Source organism: Rattus norvegicus, chromosome 16 (assembly GCF_036323735.1).
Source record: "Rattus norvegicus strain BN/NHsdMcwi chromosome 16, GRCr8, whole genome shotgun sequence".
Classification (NCBI taxonomy): Eukaryota; Metazoa; Chordata; class Mammalia; order Rodentia; family Muridae; genus Rattus; species Rattus norvegicus.
In genome coordinates, this window is record NC_086034.1 from 18,432,519 (window position 1) to 18,446,668 (window position 14,150).

The 14,150-nt window shown below is 53.6% G+C and overlaps 2 protein-coding genes across 5 annotated transcripts; one reads left to right on the forward strand and one right to left on the reverse strand.

The window, feature by feature from the left end:
• Positions 1 to 149: 149 nt before the first annotated feature.
• Insl3 (insulin-like 3) lies at positions 150 to 2,021 on the forward strand. Of its 2 annotated transcripts, XM_006252820.4 has the most exons (3): positions 150 to 845; positions 1,398 to 1,463; positions 1,596 to 2,021. In XM_006252820.4, exons 1-3 carry the CDS (start codon positions 671 to 673, stop codon positions 1,805 to 1,807), a joined length of 453 nt encoding a protein of 150 aa, XP_006252882.1. In that variant the 5' UTR covers positions 150 to 670; the 3' UTR covers positions 1,808 to 2,021. The 2 variants fall into 2 exon arrangements, with proteins under 2 accessions (XP_006252882.1, NP_446132.1); NM_053680.2 differs by lacking the exon at positions 1,398 to 1,463 and having other exon boundaries at positions 671 to 845; positions 1,596 to 2,015.
• B3gnt3 (UDP-GlcNAc:betaGal beta-1,3-N-acetylglucosaminyltransferase 3) lies at positions 1,596 to 12,333 on the reverse strand. Of its 3 annotated transcripts, XM_017600026.3 has the most exons (4): positions 12,100 to 12,333; positions 5,975 to 6,022; positions 4,517 to 5,091; positions 1,596 to 4,369 (listed from the first exon to the last, which is right to left on the reverse strand). In XM_017600026.3, the coding sequence occupies exons 3-4, from the start codon at positions 5,072 to 5,074 to the stop codon at positions 3,791 to 3,793; spliced, it is 1,137 nt and encodes a 378-aa protein (XP_017455515.1). In that variant the 5' UTR covers positions 5,075 to 5,091; positions 5,975 to 6,022; positions 12,100 to 12,333; the 3' UTR covers positions 1,596 to 3,790. The 3 variants fall into 3 exon arrangements, with proteins under 3 accessions (XP_017455515.1, XP_038950229.2, NP_001099538.1); NM_001106068.1 differs by lacking the exon at positions 5,975 to 6,022 and having other exon boundaries at positions 2,860 to 4,369; positions 12,146 to 12,220; XM_039094301.2 differs by lacking the exon at positions 12,100 to 12,333 and having other exon boundaries at positions 4,517 to 7,096.
• Positions 12,334 to 14,150: the final 1,817 nt, after the last annotated feature.

Here is a 14,150-nt window from a genome sequence, read left to right on the forward strand (position 1 = left end):
TTTGTGGTTGGAGTTGGGGTATAGGAGAGCTGGCTTACAGTGGGGCAAGTGTGGGGATGGGGGAGCACAGCTGGGAGAGGAGAGGTCTTGGCCAGACCCCAAGGACACCCCCTTCCCTCCTGCCCAGCTGCATGCAGTCCTTGGCTCGCCAGGGGAGCTGGTTCCGGGCAGAGGCAGTGCAAGGGGCAGAGGCCAAGGCTGGAGCTAGGCTGAACCAGCCCTGTGCACCCCAGGACAGTGCCTGCAGTCACCCACCACAGTCAGGAGGTAGAGGGACAGGAGAAGAACCATTTAGACTTATCCTCCCGTCTTCCAGCCTCAGTTTCCCTCTTTGACAAAACCAAGTCATAAATACCTCCTCCCATCTCCTTCACAGCCCAAACTGCCTCCAACTTACAGCAATTCTCCTGCCTCAGCTTTTTCACTGCTAGCAAGACTGTCAACCTTACAAAAGGGGAAGGGCACTTGGCTTGTTTTAAATGTTGGGGGGCGGCTCCTGGCACAGTGCTGCACCTGGGAGAGGGACTTCAGGGTCCCAAGCTGGACACACAGCCCCTGACCGTGACCTGAGCCTCGACCTCCTCGGTGCTGCTCGTCGTGTTCCCTCCAAGGCCCATGGGCGGCGCAAGGCGGCTATAAGGAGCGTCCTTACCCGCTGCCTCCTGCCACCATGCACGCACTGCTGCTACTGCTGCTCCTGGCTCTAGGGTCCGCGCTGCGCTCCCCGCAGCCCCCGGAGGCGCGCGCCAAGCTCTGTGGTCACCACCTGGTGCGTGCGCTGGTGCGGGTGTGCGGTGGCCCGCGTTGGTCACCCGAGGCCACGCAGCCTGTGGACACCCGCGACCGTGAGTGGGGACAGGCGGGGCGGATGGATACGCATGGATAATCAAGTAGGAAGACGCTGGCATAGTGACGCCCCCTCCTAATAGGACTCTAAGACTAGAGTCCTCATGGACTTTTAAGTTTTCCCTCTTTTTGGATGTTTGAGACGGAGTCTCACGTAGCCCAGGCTGGACTCAGACTAACAGTGTAGCCATCCAAGGAGAACAGTGAACTGCTTGCCTCACTTAGACTTGTGTACTTAGCTGACTGGCACGAGCCACCACTTGGTTTATTGTTTACTAAACAATACAAGACAGACTCACTAGGAAACCTAAAGTGACTTCAAAGTCACAGGAATCCTGCCTCCGCACCTCCAGTTCTGGGGTCACTGGGATATGGCCCTCTTTGGGGATTGTGGGTGAGGACTCTACCTCCAGGCCCAGAGAACAGAAGAGGACAGAGGTCCCTGTGTCCCTGTGCCCAGCCGGTGATGTGGGAATGTATGGCCCCCTCCTGAAGCAGAGGGTGCCATCCAAGGGGCCACAGGGCAAACCCAAGACTGCGTGCAATTCTAGGGACCTCACCCTTCCATGGCCACAAACTGGGGTGCACAGGAGGCAAACAGGCACACAGAGTTGGAGGTGAGTGTGGGCACCAGCTGGGAGTTATGTAGTATTCAGCAGGCGCTCTTTATGTGCTCCTTTGTCTCTGGGAATATAATAAATGTGGCCAGTATTTGGGAGGGACTTAAGCTGATTTCTCCTTGCCCACAGGGGAGCTGCTGCAGTGGCTGGAGCAACGACATCTCCTGCACGCGCTCGTGGCCGATGCGGATCCCGCGCTAGACCCGGACCCCGCGCTGGACCCGCAGCTTCCTCACCAGGCTTCTCAGCGCCAGCGCCGCAGTGTGGCCACCAACGCTGTGCACCGCTGCTGTCTCACTGGCTGCACCCAGCAAGACCTTTTGGGTCTGTGTCCCCACTGAAGGATTGTAGGGCTCAGGTGGTGTGTGTCAATTATTCCCCACCTCACAGCTGTGCCAATGAAACACCCCCGGATTGCCTTGGAGGATCCCTAGTTTATTCATAGATCCCAGAAACCAAGGACCACAGGTCCTGTCCCCAGGGAGCCCCATCATGACCTGTGCCCACCTCCTCCCTGTGGGCCAACAGTCTAAATAAAAAAGCAACTTGATGTTTTCTTTTGTTTTGTTGTTGTTGTTTTTACATGGGGCTGGGGGGCAGCAGGTTGTGACTCTACTCTGGTCACACATGGAGTGGACAGGAGGCACCACAAGGATCCACTAGGGAAACTAAGGAGTGAAGCCCTTTACACAGCTGTGAGGTACAAAGTAGGCCCACAATGGACAGTACAAGACTGGGCTGGGACCTGGCACCTGAAGCCCCAAACACACCAGGTATGTTGCACAGTGTTATCCCAGGCTGGGGAGGTAAGGGGATCAGGAGTTCAAGATCATGTTTGGCTCTAAGGGTTAGCCTTGGCTATCAAGGCTAGCCTGGGCTACATGAGACCCTATGTCTAAAGGGAAAAAAAATAACTACAAAGTGGTAGGCAGTGTAGGATCAGAGCTGGGGTCATCCAGTGCTGAGGCAGTCAGGTGTGGGAGACAGGAATGGTCTGGAATGCTCTGTGTTCTACAGGCTGAGGTTTTGGGAGCTATGAAGGATGTGAGAGCTGGGTGGGAGGAGCTGTGCTTAGATTCACCACACTGTGTCCACCATTCCCCTTGGGAAAGAAGCTCAAAAAGAATAGGGGAGTGTAGTGAGAATTTGGGTTTCTTTAAAAAAAAAAACACAGAAATACTGTCCACAGCAGCTGACTATGATCTGCCCCGTGCTCTAGCAGGGGTGCGATTTTGCAGCTGCAGATAGTTTCTGCCATTGTGTGATGTTTGGAATTCCGGGGACTCTTTAGAAGGTAGGACCCAGAGGATGGGTTGTTTTTGGTGGTTGAGGTTTGTTAAGTAGTCATCCTCGAAGAAGAATCAACAAGAAGAAATCAGATTTTCTGACAGCGAAGATGAAACTCGCCCCCAAGGAATCTAACAATAGTGTCACCTCTTTCCAAGTCCTGAGGCTTTATTCAGAGATCTCCTTTCCTTCCTCTCTATCCTTTTTCCCTCTCTTAACTGGTGTTAGGGGGCATTGCAAGGTTGGAAGCAAAAGAAACCACAAAGTAGCTACAGGAGAGGAGGGGGACTGGAGACACATACAGCCATGCTGTAGATGGGAATGTGTTACAGTGACACCTGAGGATTTGTTTGTTTCTTTAGTTAATATTGAAGGTCAGAGAGAGGTGGGGCAGGGCAGATGGTGTTAAAATTTGAGTAGTGTGGGAAACTAAAAGGGGCTGGTGAGAGGGCTCAGTGAATGAAGGTGCCTGTTGCCAAGCATGAGGATCCGAGTTTAAGCCCCAGGAGGCACGCAGAGGAAGGCAGGACCCGGCTCCTTTCCTAAATAATAAAATAAAAAGATGGCAGAGCCCCGGGTTACATCACACACACCCACAACACACAGTACACTGTCACCTTCAGCCTTCTATGGTCTTTATTTCCTGCCATCTCCATCTGTGGGACACAGGACCCTTCCTACCCCTGTGGTTCTCCTAGTTCTTGGAGGACACTAGTGGGGGTCAAGTCAAGATTTGTGAGCTCCTCAATTTGAAATTCACCTTGTTCCTCTGCCCCAATTTCTTCGAGACCTGAGAAAGGCCATGGCCCAGTCTGAGGCGGGAGCCTGACACCCATGGGCTCTACCCACAGCACTTTTTGCTTAGCAGCCTCTCAGAGCCCACTCAGAGTGTGCCCTGAGCAGTACGAGGAGGGTTTCCAAGTGTACTTAGGAGTTTGCCCGGCAGACGGTAGCCGGCTCAGACCCACCTTGCTGCTCCTCACTTTGAACCTCTCCTTGTAGTTAGTTAACCCTTTGCACTTGAATGAGGACAGGAGTCAGGGGTGTCGACCCCCCAAACCTGTCAGTAGGGGGGGGCTCTGCCTGCCGCAGGCGAGCTGAGGCCGGCTCAGCGCATCCCACATCAGCAGCATCTCGAAGGGCAGGAAGCGGTGCACGAGGAGCAGGTCACGGTAGAAGCAGGGGTCGAAGGATGACACACGCGGGCTAGGGGGGAGCACACCCGCCGTGCGCACTCCGCTATGCGCCCCGGGCGCCAACCCCTGCTGCTGCAGACACATGCCCAGGAACACGTCGTCGATGGGGAAGATGGGGAGGACGCGCGCTGCGCGATGTAGCGCGGCCATGGTAAAGCGTGACAGCAGGAAGCCGCCGCCGCCGCAGTAGGGCGGGTACTTGTCCTCAGCTGTCACCAGAGTGGGGATGAAGTACTTGCTCCAGGGCACTCGAATGGGACCCACGTTCTGGATCAGGTGCCCCACGAAGAGGTGTTGGTCCGGGTCGCGGCCCTGCAGGTAGGTGACCATGTTGTCCGTATGGGCGAACACGTCGTCGTCCCCGTTGAGCACGAAACTGGCGTTGGTACAGTGGGTTCGCTGCCACTCCAGGAAAAGGACCTACAGGTGGAATGGGTGGGGGCAGGAGCCGGTTTGTGGGCTGGCAACACATCGGAAGTCCTCCCTGTTGTAAACCCTCCCCATCCCGATTTCTCTGAGTGGGTCTCTTACGTATACTTCCCGTGCCCTCCCCGATACATCGCACACCTGCTTAAGTGTCAGGTTAAAGAAGGAGTCATGGAAATCCCACTGGAGAATGTCGCCGTATGCCTTTGCCTCCAGCTCTAGCAGCCGGTTGAATTTGCGCGCCTGCTGGGGATCGCGGTCTGAGCCCACGAGGAAGAGGCGGCGCAGCGACGCCCCGCGTACTCGTCTCTCACGCGCCCACGTCGTGCGCAGCACCTGGCGGCGCCCGTAGTTCGCGGGCGAGGACTTGATAGCGAGCAGCAGGAACGCGGGCTGCGCGCACTTGGTCGCCTTCGGCTCCCGAAGCACCGCGAAGTCGCGGCAGTGGCGGTAGAGCAGGAAGTCGCGCACGTGCGAGGGCAACCGCGCGAAGGCGGGGTGTGCGGACACCGACAGATTGGCCCGGCACGGGGCGGCGTGCGCGCGGGAGAGGTCCGGGGCCCACGCGGGGTCATCCTTAGGCTCCGTGGGACTCTCGGGGGCGGGGCAGCTGGGTGGTGACTGGCAGGTCAGGAGCAGCAGCAAGGCGGCCAAGGCCAGGAGGAGGCTCACGACAGGGCGCAGCCGCGGCAGCCGCATGGCGTGGGAGACGGGGCCTAGAGCAAGGTCACAGATCTGAGAGTTCCCTCTGGCCCGGCCTCCCCCCCCCCCCCCCCTCAACCGGCATTGACTGTCGCTGAATTTGAACCCACCCATGGCCCCACTGCCCTTCGACCCTAGTAAAGTTTTCTTCAGCAAATACCTCAAACTCAGAGAGATCCTCTTGCCTCCGCCTCCTGAGTGCTGGGGCTAAAGGTGTGAGCACTGATGTCCTACCAGGAAACTTGTATTCCTTCCTCAAAACCCACTTCGGATGACCCGTTTTCCACGGTTCCCTCATGGACGCCCCCACACCCCGCAACTCCTGCCTTGACCCTTTGTGGCCTCTGCCAGCGTGAAGTGGGTACCAGGCAGAGGCAGGGGCAGAAAGAACTTGATGTTTGTGGTAAACCCTTATAAATCTTGCAGGCCCCCCTTAATGATCTCTGTTTTCGGAAGGACACACTGGCCTCAAACTTGATCTGTAGATGAGGATGGATCTGATCTTTGCCTCCTCCTGTCCCTATGTCCTGAGTGCTGGGAAGAGAGCTTTAGCCAGGCCTGTCTGCCCTTATGGGTGCTGCAACCCTTTCTCAGGCTCCTCAGCCTCCTGTGTATGGCCTGTGCTGTCTGTGGTGTCTTCTAGGCCTAAAGGGTGTTGCTGCAGCATACAAGCGCTCGATCAGACTTTTAGCAGAACTTACTCCTTCATCAAACACTATTGGCACTCAGAAGCACACCTTCACCCTTGGAACCCAGAGCTGCCTTCCCCAACTTGACTGTGTGCTCCGCCAATGTTGTCTGCAGGTATTCAGGGACCATGACACCCCCAAGCCACAGCACACAAAGCATTTCCAGCCATAAGTGTTTGTTGAAAGATTGTTGAACCTTGCCCCTTACCTCAGTCTGTCTTGGGGTATCTGCTGTCCCAGGTCTCTTGGTTGGTACCTAGAACAGTGTGGGCCATTAACAAGTGTCCTTGACACTGTAAGCATCAAGCAAACCCACTGTGCTAGTGCCTGGACAGAGGTTGGCTTCCTGGTTCTGCACCATGTGTTCTGCTGTGTGACCCTGACACAGTGACTTGACCTCTCTGAACCTCCAGGTATAACAAGATGGACCCCATGTAAAAATACCACAGAGATCTCCTGCCACAGGACCTTAGCACAGACTATTACTGTTTAGTAAAAATCCTTCACTGTAGCTGTCTTTTTGCTACTTTGTGGGTGTTTTTGTTCCAACCCTGTCCACCCTTTCAACCCCATAGTTCTAGATAGGAGAAAAGGAAGGATAGAGAAGAAAGGGTGACATTTTCATTAGACTACTTCCTGCTGCTTAAGGGCGACGAGTTTCTCGGGGTGTTTGATCTTCACTGTCAGGATATCTCATTTCTTCTTTGCTTGTGACTACTTAACAAACATCAGCTAACAACAACCACCCATCCCCCACCTTCCCAGGCCTAAGCATTTATATATTGTGGAGGTTTGAATATGCTTGGCCCAGCACTATTAGAAGGTGTGGGCTTGTGGGAGGAAGTGCTTCACTATGGGGGTACGCTCCTCCAAACCATGTGGGTGCAGTCTTTTCCTTTCTGCCTTTGGACCCACTTCTGCCTGGATGCTGCCATGCCTTGATCATGAACTGAACCTCTGAAAGCATAAGCCAGCCTCAATAAACATCCTTTATAAGAGTTGCCGTGGCCATGGTGTCTCTTCACAGCAGTAGAAACCCTAACTAAGACATACACACACCCGCTGAAAAGTTCCCACAATTCCAAAGGTCACACGATTGCAGAATCATCTGCAACTGGCAAAATCACACCCCTACTAGAGCATGAGGCAAATCATAGTCAGTTGCTGTGGACGGTCTGAAGCAGCCCCATCTCCCACAGCTGGGTTGAAAATGAAAACATTCTTTTTTTTTTTTTTTTTTTTTTTGGTTCTTTTTTTCGGAGCTGGGGACCGAACCCAGGGCCTTGCGCTTCCTAGGCAAGCGCTCTACCACTGAGCTACTACCCCAGCCCCGAAAATGAAAACATTCTTACAATACTTCTGTGTTTTTTACAGAAACCAAAACTCCAGAAGTCTCACTACACTTCACAAAGGAAACACTTCATAAGCTGCACCGTCTACCCAGGCTATGGACAGATTCTATGAACAGCGGCCAGACCCCTTGCTATGGGTTGGAAATACATTCATTAGTTCATTCATTCATTCATTTGATGAATATACATCGGACTCTCAGGTTTTTCCGAAGTTTGAGCAACTTCAGCTGACTGTGTGCCTGGCCCTTTAAAGGACCCTGTGGCCTTCAATGTTGGCCGCCTTTTGGAATTCTGGGAACAGGAGAGCATTAAAATAAAAAAGCCAGCCAGGCCAAGAGGAGAGGAGGGCCAGAGAAGGACAGCTGTTGTGAGGAGAAAGACCGAGAGCTGGAGACAGCTGAAAGGGCAGTGGGCTAGCAGAAAGAGAAGACAGTTGGTGACAGTTGTGTCAGGAGAAGCTGACCTAGCCAGAGAAGCCACTGTGAGAACAACCCAGGGAGAACCCACAAAAAATAGCTGGAAAGAAAGAAAGAGAACAAAAGAGAGAAAGAAGGAAGGAAGAAAAGAAAGAAAAGCTACAGGCAGGGAGAAGACTCCTCCTACCTAGGCTTGACCTAACACTTAGGGTAGACCTCTCATTGGCCTATGGGAGACCACCTAAGGTACAGGCTAGAACTCTCACTGGGAAGCAGAGAGCAATCCCTTGTCCTACACACACACACACACACACACACACACACACACACACACACACCACAATGTGGGGGTTTGTAGTGAGGGTTTTGTTTTGTTTTGTTTTGTTTTTGTTTGTTTGTTTTTTTTCTTTTTTTCGGAGCTGGGGACCGAACCCAGGGCCTTGCGCTTGCTAGGCAAGCGCTCTACCACTGAGCTAAATCCCCAACCCCGAGGGTTTGGTTTCTTTTTTTTTTTTTTTTTTTTTTTTATTTATTATATATAAGTACACTGTAGCTGTCTCCAGATACACCAGAAGGGGGCATCAGATCTCTTTACAGATGGTTGTGAGCCACCATGTGGTTGCTGGGAATTGAACTCATGACCTCTGGAAGAGCAGTCGGGTGCTCTTAACCGCTGAGCCATCTCTCCAGCCCGAGGGTTTGGTTTCTTAAAACAAACAAACAAACAAACAAACAGTTATGTTATGAAAACATGTTTTTTCTTCAATTCTGGGTGTGGGAGATGGGGACTGCTTCAGGCTGTCCACAGAGGCTATTTGCCTGGTGCGTGTTCCAGCAGGGACATGATTCTGCCAGCTGCAGATAGTCTGATTCTGAGAAGAGAGTATAAATGCCAGAGGCCAGAAAGGGCCGAAAGAACTTGGAAGAAAATGGGGGTAGGAAGGAGGAGGAGGAGGAGGAGGAGGAGGAGGAGGAGGGGGAGGAGGGGGAGGAGGAAGAAGGGGAGGAGGAGGGGGGGAGGAGGGGGAGGAAGAGGAGGATGAGGCGGCGGTGGCGGGCGGCTGCTCCTGGTAGCTATTGTTGCAATTTGACCAGAAGTTTGAGATACCCTGACAAAATGAACTAGACCTGCACCTCTACAGCAGGAAGTAGTCTAAAGAGAACAACGCCCCTTTTTCCTGTAACCTTCTTTCTCCCCTATCTGGAGTTTGTGCGTTGGAAGGAATAAGGGATGGAAGAGCGGTATATAAAAACTCAATAAAAGGGGCTGGGGATTTAGCTCAGTGGTAGAGCGCTTACCTAGGAAGCGCAAGGCCCTGGGTTCGGTCCCCAGCTCCGAAAAAAAAAGAACCAAAAAAAAAAAAAAAAAACTCAATAAAATAGATTTTAAAAATTATGCATGTAGGGGTTCAGGAGAGGGAGGTGGCTGGCCTGGCTTGGGGGGGGGGGGACCTTGAAGAATGTGTATGGGGAGATCATAAACCTCTGGGCCTTTGGCTAGGGATACTGGGGCGGGAACCTGCATGGGTGGGTGGGGTGTAGCACTGTGAGTGAATGCTGTGGGCCTGGATGCCCCAACACCAGCAGGACACTGTGGGACATTGTGTCTGGGAACTCAAGGTTACAGATGTGAGGATTCAGATCCATTCTGCTCTGCCCCTGACTGTGAAACCAGTTCCGCCCAGGGCAGTTTGACCCAGGAAGCAATTTGAGCTGCTACCTCCCCACTCAGGAAGTTGAAATAAGAGGCCTTGCCTAGTGCTTAGGCCTCCCAGCGCGGTGATGGCTGCTGCCTGCACCCAGGAGGCACCAGGGTCTGCAGTAGAGGTGGGGTTGAAGAGGGCGGTGGGAGTGGGGGTGGGGATAGAGGAGATCCCGTAGTGAGGGCTAAGGGTGTGGCCAGGGGAGAGGGGTGCCCTAGAATCCCATAGTGAGGAGCTGGGGTGTGGTGTGGGGAATGTGACAGCCTAGAACCTCCAGTGAGGGACTGAGAGTGTGGCTCACGGTGGAGCTCCTGCCTGCTGTGCTAGTTACTGTCCCTCCCCCACTGCACACGCCTTTAGTCCCAGGAGGCAGAGGCAGGAGGAGCTAGATCTATGAGTGCTTGCCAGCATGGCCTATAGAACAAATTCCAGGACAGCCAGGGCTACACAGAGAAACCCTGTCCCAAAAAACAAAGACAAACAATAACCAAAACTCAAAAAGCATAAACCACAGGCGTGTGCCCAGAGACCCAGTGACTAATTCCTGAATATTTGGTCCCTAAGCCCCAGGGACTCTCAGTGCTGCGCCATCTTGTTCAAGAGATAGAAACGAAAAATAAACAGTTTGAGAACTACACACAGAACCTTCTTCCTGGGGCCGAGCTCGCAAAGGGCCACGGACTGTGTAACAGATAATATTGCCCTGAAGAACACCACAGTTCCCAGACACTGGCCATACAATTATTAACATTGCTGAATTGGATCAGTAATTACAAACTAACCAAATGGTAACGAGCCACAGAACATAAAGAAAACGGTTATCAATGAGATGTTACATGTTAATGAACCATTGCATACTAAGAACACATCGGATACTAAAGAGGCACTGTCTAATAAAGAGTATCAAAGTTGAAATCCATGCCCCACCAGTTGACACGAACAGGTCTAGGCCAATGACCTAATTAGTGAGTGACTCAGAGTCTGTGCTTCATAGCAATGCTGCGATTATTAATGATTTTAATCATTTAATAATTAGTCATAGGAATATTAATGAACGTTATCTTAATATTAATGATCCACAGAATGCTCAAACACTGCATCTTGAGATGGGCTGAGCTAGTACTCCATGAGCCCCTGGCTCCCCCTGCTCTGGATGGAACCGGCCTTGTGCCCTTGACCCTGAACTGGCGGCAACCTTCAGAAGGCTATTGGGTCAGGGGAATGACACATGCTCAAAGAGGCATCTGGGAGCGGATGTTCATATTTTCTGGATCATTTTCCCAAAGTGAGGGATGCGGAGGATGCTGGGAGCTTCTGGAACGGTCCCTTCTGTGCGTCCCGTCCAAGCGTGGGGTCCCTTTGTACCCTTACCCTGAGCCCCAGGCTGGGCGGAGAGAGCTGATCACCTGACCCCATGGCAGCTCCAGTCAGGCTTGTACTAGCTCCTTAACGCTGTGAAGTTTCTTTTTACAAGGAGCCGAGATTTTTATGGACAAAAAGAGAGTTACTATAAAGATAAAGCTATGGAGGTCTTGGCCCAGGTCCTGGCGGGGACCAAGCTGTGCCCCGCCTGTCTTCACACCCCAGCTTCCTGGAGGCCGCGCCCGCCTTCATACCCCAGCTTCTTTGAGACCTTCCAGCCCGTCCTCCACCCTCGCTCCAAGAACCGGGACGGAAAAAGCCAAGATCACGACTGTCAGCCCAGCCCGCCCCACTTCCCAGACAAGGAACCTGACTGAGGCTGGGAAGGTCCTTTCCCTTCCAATAGGCAGAGCAGCCTCATAGGCCTAGCCTCTGGGGTCACCCTAGATCCTCATCCTCTAAGCGGGTCCCATTACCTCTTCCCTCTTCCGGTGACATTTACATCAGGATTACAATAACCTCTTTAATTTTCACAATCAAAGATAAATGTCAGAGACACAAGTTCCCTATAATCAAGAGTAAAGTAAACACGCGGGCCCCAGCCCCACCCCTGCTGGGCTGTTGTGGGACCCAAGCAGGGGGGTCAGCTCAGCCCAGGGGCTTGGACCAGGAGCCCACATCTCCCTCCACCTGGGAGAAAGGGAGCAAAGACCCACGGGTCTCCGGACCTGGGGGGGGGGAGCAACAGAGAAGTCTCCTTCCTAGGGGTCCCTACGGGACCTTCACAACCTCAGCTATTGAGGGGAAACGCCACGCCCAGGGGAGGGGATCCTGCCTGGGTTGGCTGCGCAAACACTGACCAGATGGGCACCAACTAGTGTCCCCTAAACGGCCGCAGCTTCCCTTCCTGACTCCATAGGCTGTGACAGACCAGGATGAGGAAGTGAAAGTGGAGACGGAGCACTCAGGAGGAAGGTAAAATGTTCAGAGCCAGTCTCAGAAAAAGGTGGAAAAAGTAAAGAATGGGAAATTTACTCCAAAGCGTCAGAACCTTGGTTAGCAACACAGACTTTACCAATTTAACTATGGTGACAGATGACTACTCGCTGAACTGCCACCATGCCTCGCAGTTTACCTTCACCGCAACCTAACTCGCATCTAGGGAAACTGAGGCTGGGAGTACGAACGCTTCTCATCGGAGTTTCCCCGGTGTCAGCGTGAAGATAAAAATAAGATTCTCGGTTGTCTGAAAACGCGGTGGTTTCACAAACTCAAAAAAGGGAAACCGAGTCAGAGTCGAGGCCGCGGGGCTGTGCAGACACGAACTGGGGAAAAGCGCGGGCTCCTGATCCTGGAGTGCGGCGGGACTAGGTAACGGCGTCGGCGAGACCCGGAGCCCCAGGAGCGGCCGGAGCTGTGGAGCATCTTCAGCGCGGTGCGGCTAGAAAGCGCCCCAGACCCCAACCTCGCCCGGTGCCCACCCAAGACTCTGGCACTCACCGCGGGCGCCGGCTCCAGACAGCCCTGGAGGCCACACGATTTTTACCTGGGCGTCCGCCTCGCCCTGGCTCTTGGCAGCTCGCCTTACTCCGCCTCTTTCCCCGTTCTCTTTCCTTACTCCTTCCTCCAGCAAGAGGAGCTTCCAAGTGGCCAAGGAGAAAGTCCTCCCTCCCGCCGCCCCCTCAGTCCCCTTCTGGCTCCTTGACCTCGTCCCTCTCCGTCCCGTTCTTCACTGTGGTCTTGTCCTTCCCCACCTGTCTTTCTACCTGGACTGCAGCCCCTCCCCTGCCTCTAGGCCCCACCTCCCCTCCAGATTGCCCAACACGCAGGTCCACGTCTCCACCCCCACCTCCCCTCTTTCTTGGCCATGCCCATTCACTTTGACCCTATCCCTCCTTCCAGTGAACACCTCTATTCTCAACCTGACCTCTTCCTCCTCCTGTCCTACCCCTCCCCTGGCGGAGTCTAGCTCCCACCAACCCCTCCTTCATTTAGGGCCTCCCATCTCCTTCTCCCACCCCACTGTGAGGGAGCAGGAGCTCCCGGTGATAAGCTGTGCAGTTCTGTCTGTCTGCTACTGCGCCCCTCCCACAGTTCAGTCCAGGCTGCAACCTCCGCCCTCCTTCCCCAGTTCAGCCCCAGCTGTAGCCATCCCTTCAATTCAGCCCATGATGCAACCGCTCCGCTCCCCTTCCCTCCCTCTCCCCAGTGCAGGGTTAGGAGACATTCAGCTGGCAGGACAGTGAGCCCAGAGACTTAGAAGATCCCAGAACCTTAAAACCTGCCAGTAGGCCCTCCAACTCCTAAATACCAGAATCAGGTGTCAATCCCTTGGGAGTGTCTCCAACCCATCCCCTTCCTCAAAAGTTACCCCAAAAACCTTCTGTCCTAGTTCCAGGCCCTAGTAGCCTGCTGGAGGGAGAAGTAAGTCACTAAACTGGAAACTGAGTCCTCCTGACACTGGTTCCCAATACACAGTGGACAGAGCTCCAGGATTGGATATATCTAATCCTTCCCTGAGTGCACCCAGAGGTCACAGCCGCCCTATTCCAGTCACTGGGATATTAGTGAACCGTGAAAAGGGAATGAAGGGGCCTTGTTGTTGAATGACAGCAACCAATACAAATGCCCCACCTGTGTGTGATAGGCTCAGGAGAAAGTCACGAGGCAGAAAAACCCACAGACAAGGAGGTCAGGGATGGGAGGGATGATCTTGTGGGGTCAACAACATTCTGGAAATGCACAAGGTAAGGCTGCCTGGGGGCCATGTTAACTATCAGTTTCTTTAGCTCCCTGCAACAGAAAACACCTCCCCTGGCTCCTGCTCGAATGTGGGTGACTCAGCCTGGACCTGCCTGTCAAATGTTGGGGTCATTGCGTTGGAAATGACAATGGCATTATAAACAGGTAAGAACACCCTGCCCAAGTCCCTGCCCAGTTCCCAGGACTCACCCTCCTGAGATAAGCATGTGTCTCTTTGGGAGGCCTGGTGACAGAAACCAGGCCAGAGAAAAAGGACTCTTGTGTTTTTAAAGGTGCCCTGCCTTCCTGTACCCCAAGGAGAGCAAATTAAAGCCACCAGGAGGTGCCATGTTCTCAGCGCTTATCGTCCAGGCAAGGAAGCTTGTGCAGATAAACTTGCACTGCAGAATGGTGATGGTGACCCCAGGCACGGGGTGCTGATGGTGACCTGCCACGTAGTGCCTGTAAAGCCATCAACAGGGATCAGCCACCAATCTGCAAGCACAGGTGAGAAGGGTGGAGAGACAAGTCTGGTGGCACCTGCTGGGATCTCACTTTCCAGAGGCTGGGTGGGAGGGGGCTTACAAATGGGATGTTGAGGTATGTAATAGTATGTGAGATAGTCTAGGCAACCCAGACCCCCCTCCCATTAGAGGAAGATGGGAAGGCCAGAGAACAGAAGGGTTTCAAGCCCTAGCCTTCCTTTTTCTGGTTTATAACTCTAGGCAGGGCTCCACCTCAGCCATGCCTCCAGACCCTCACTGGGTAGGGGTTTTACACTAAGCCACGCCCCTAGCCCCTTCACTGGG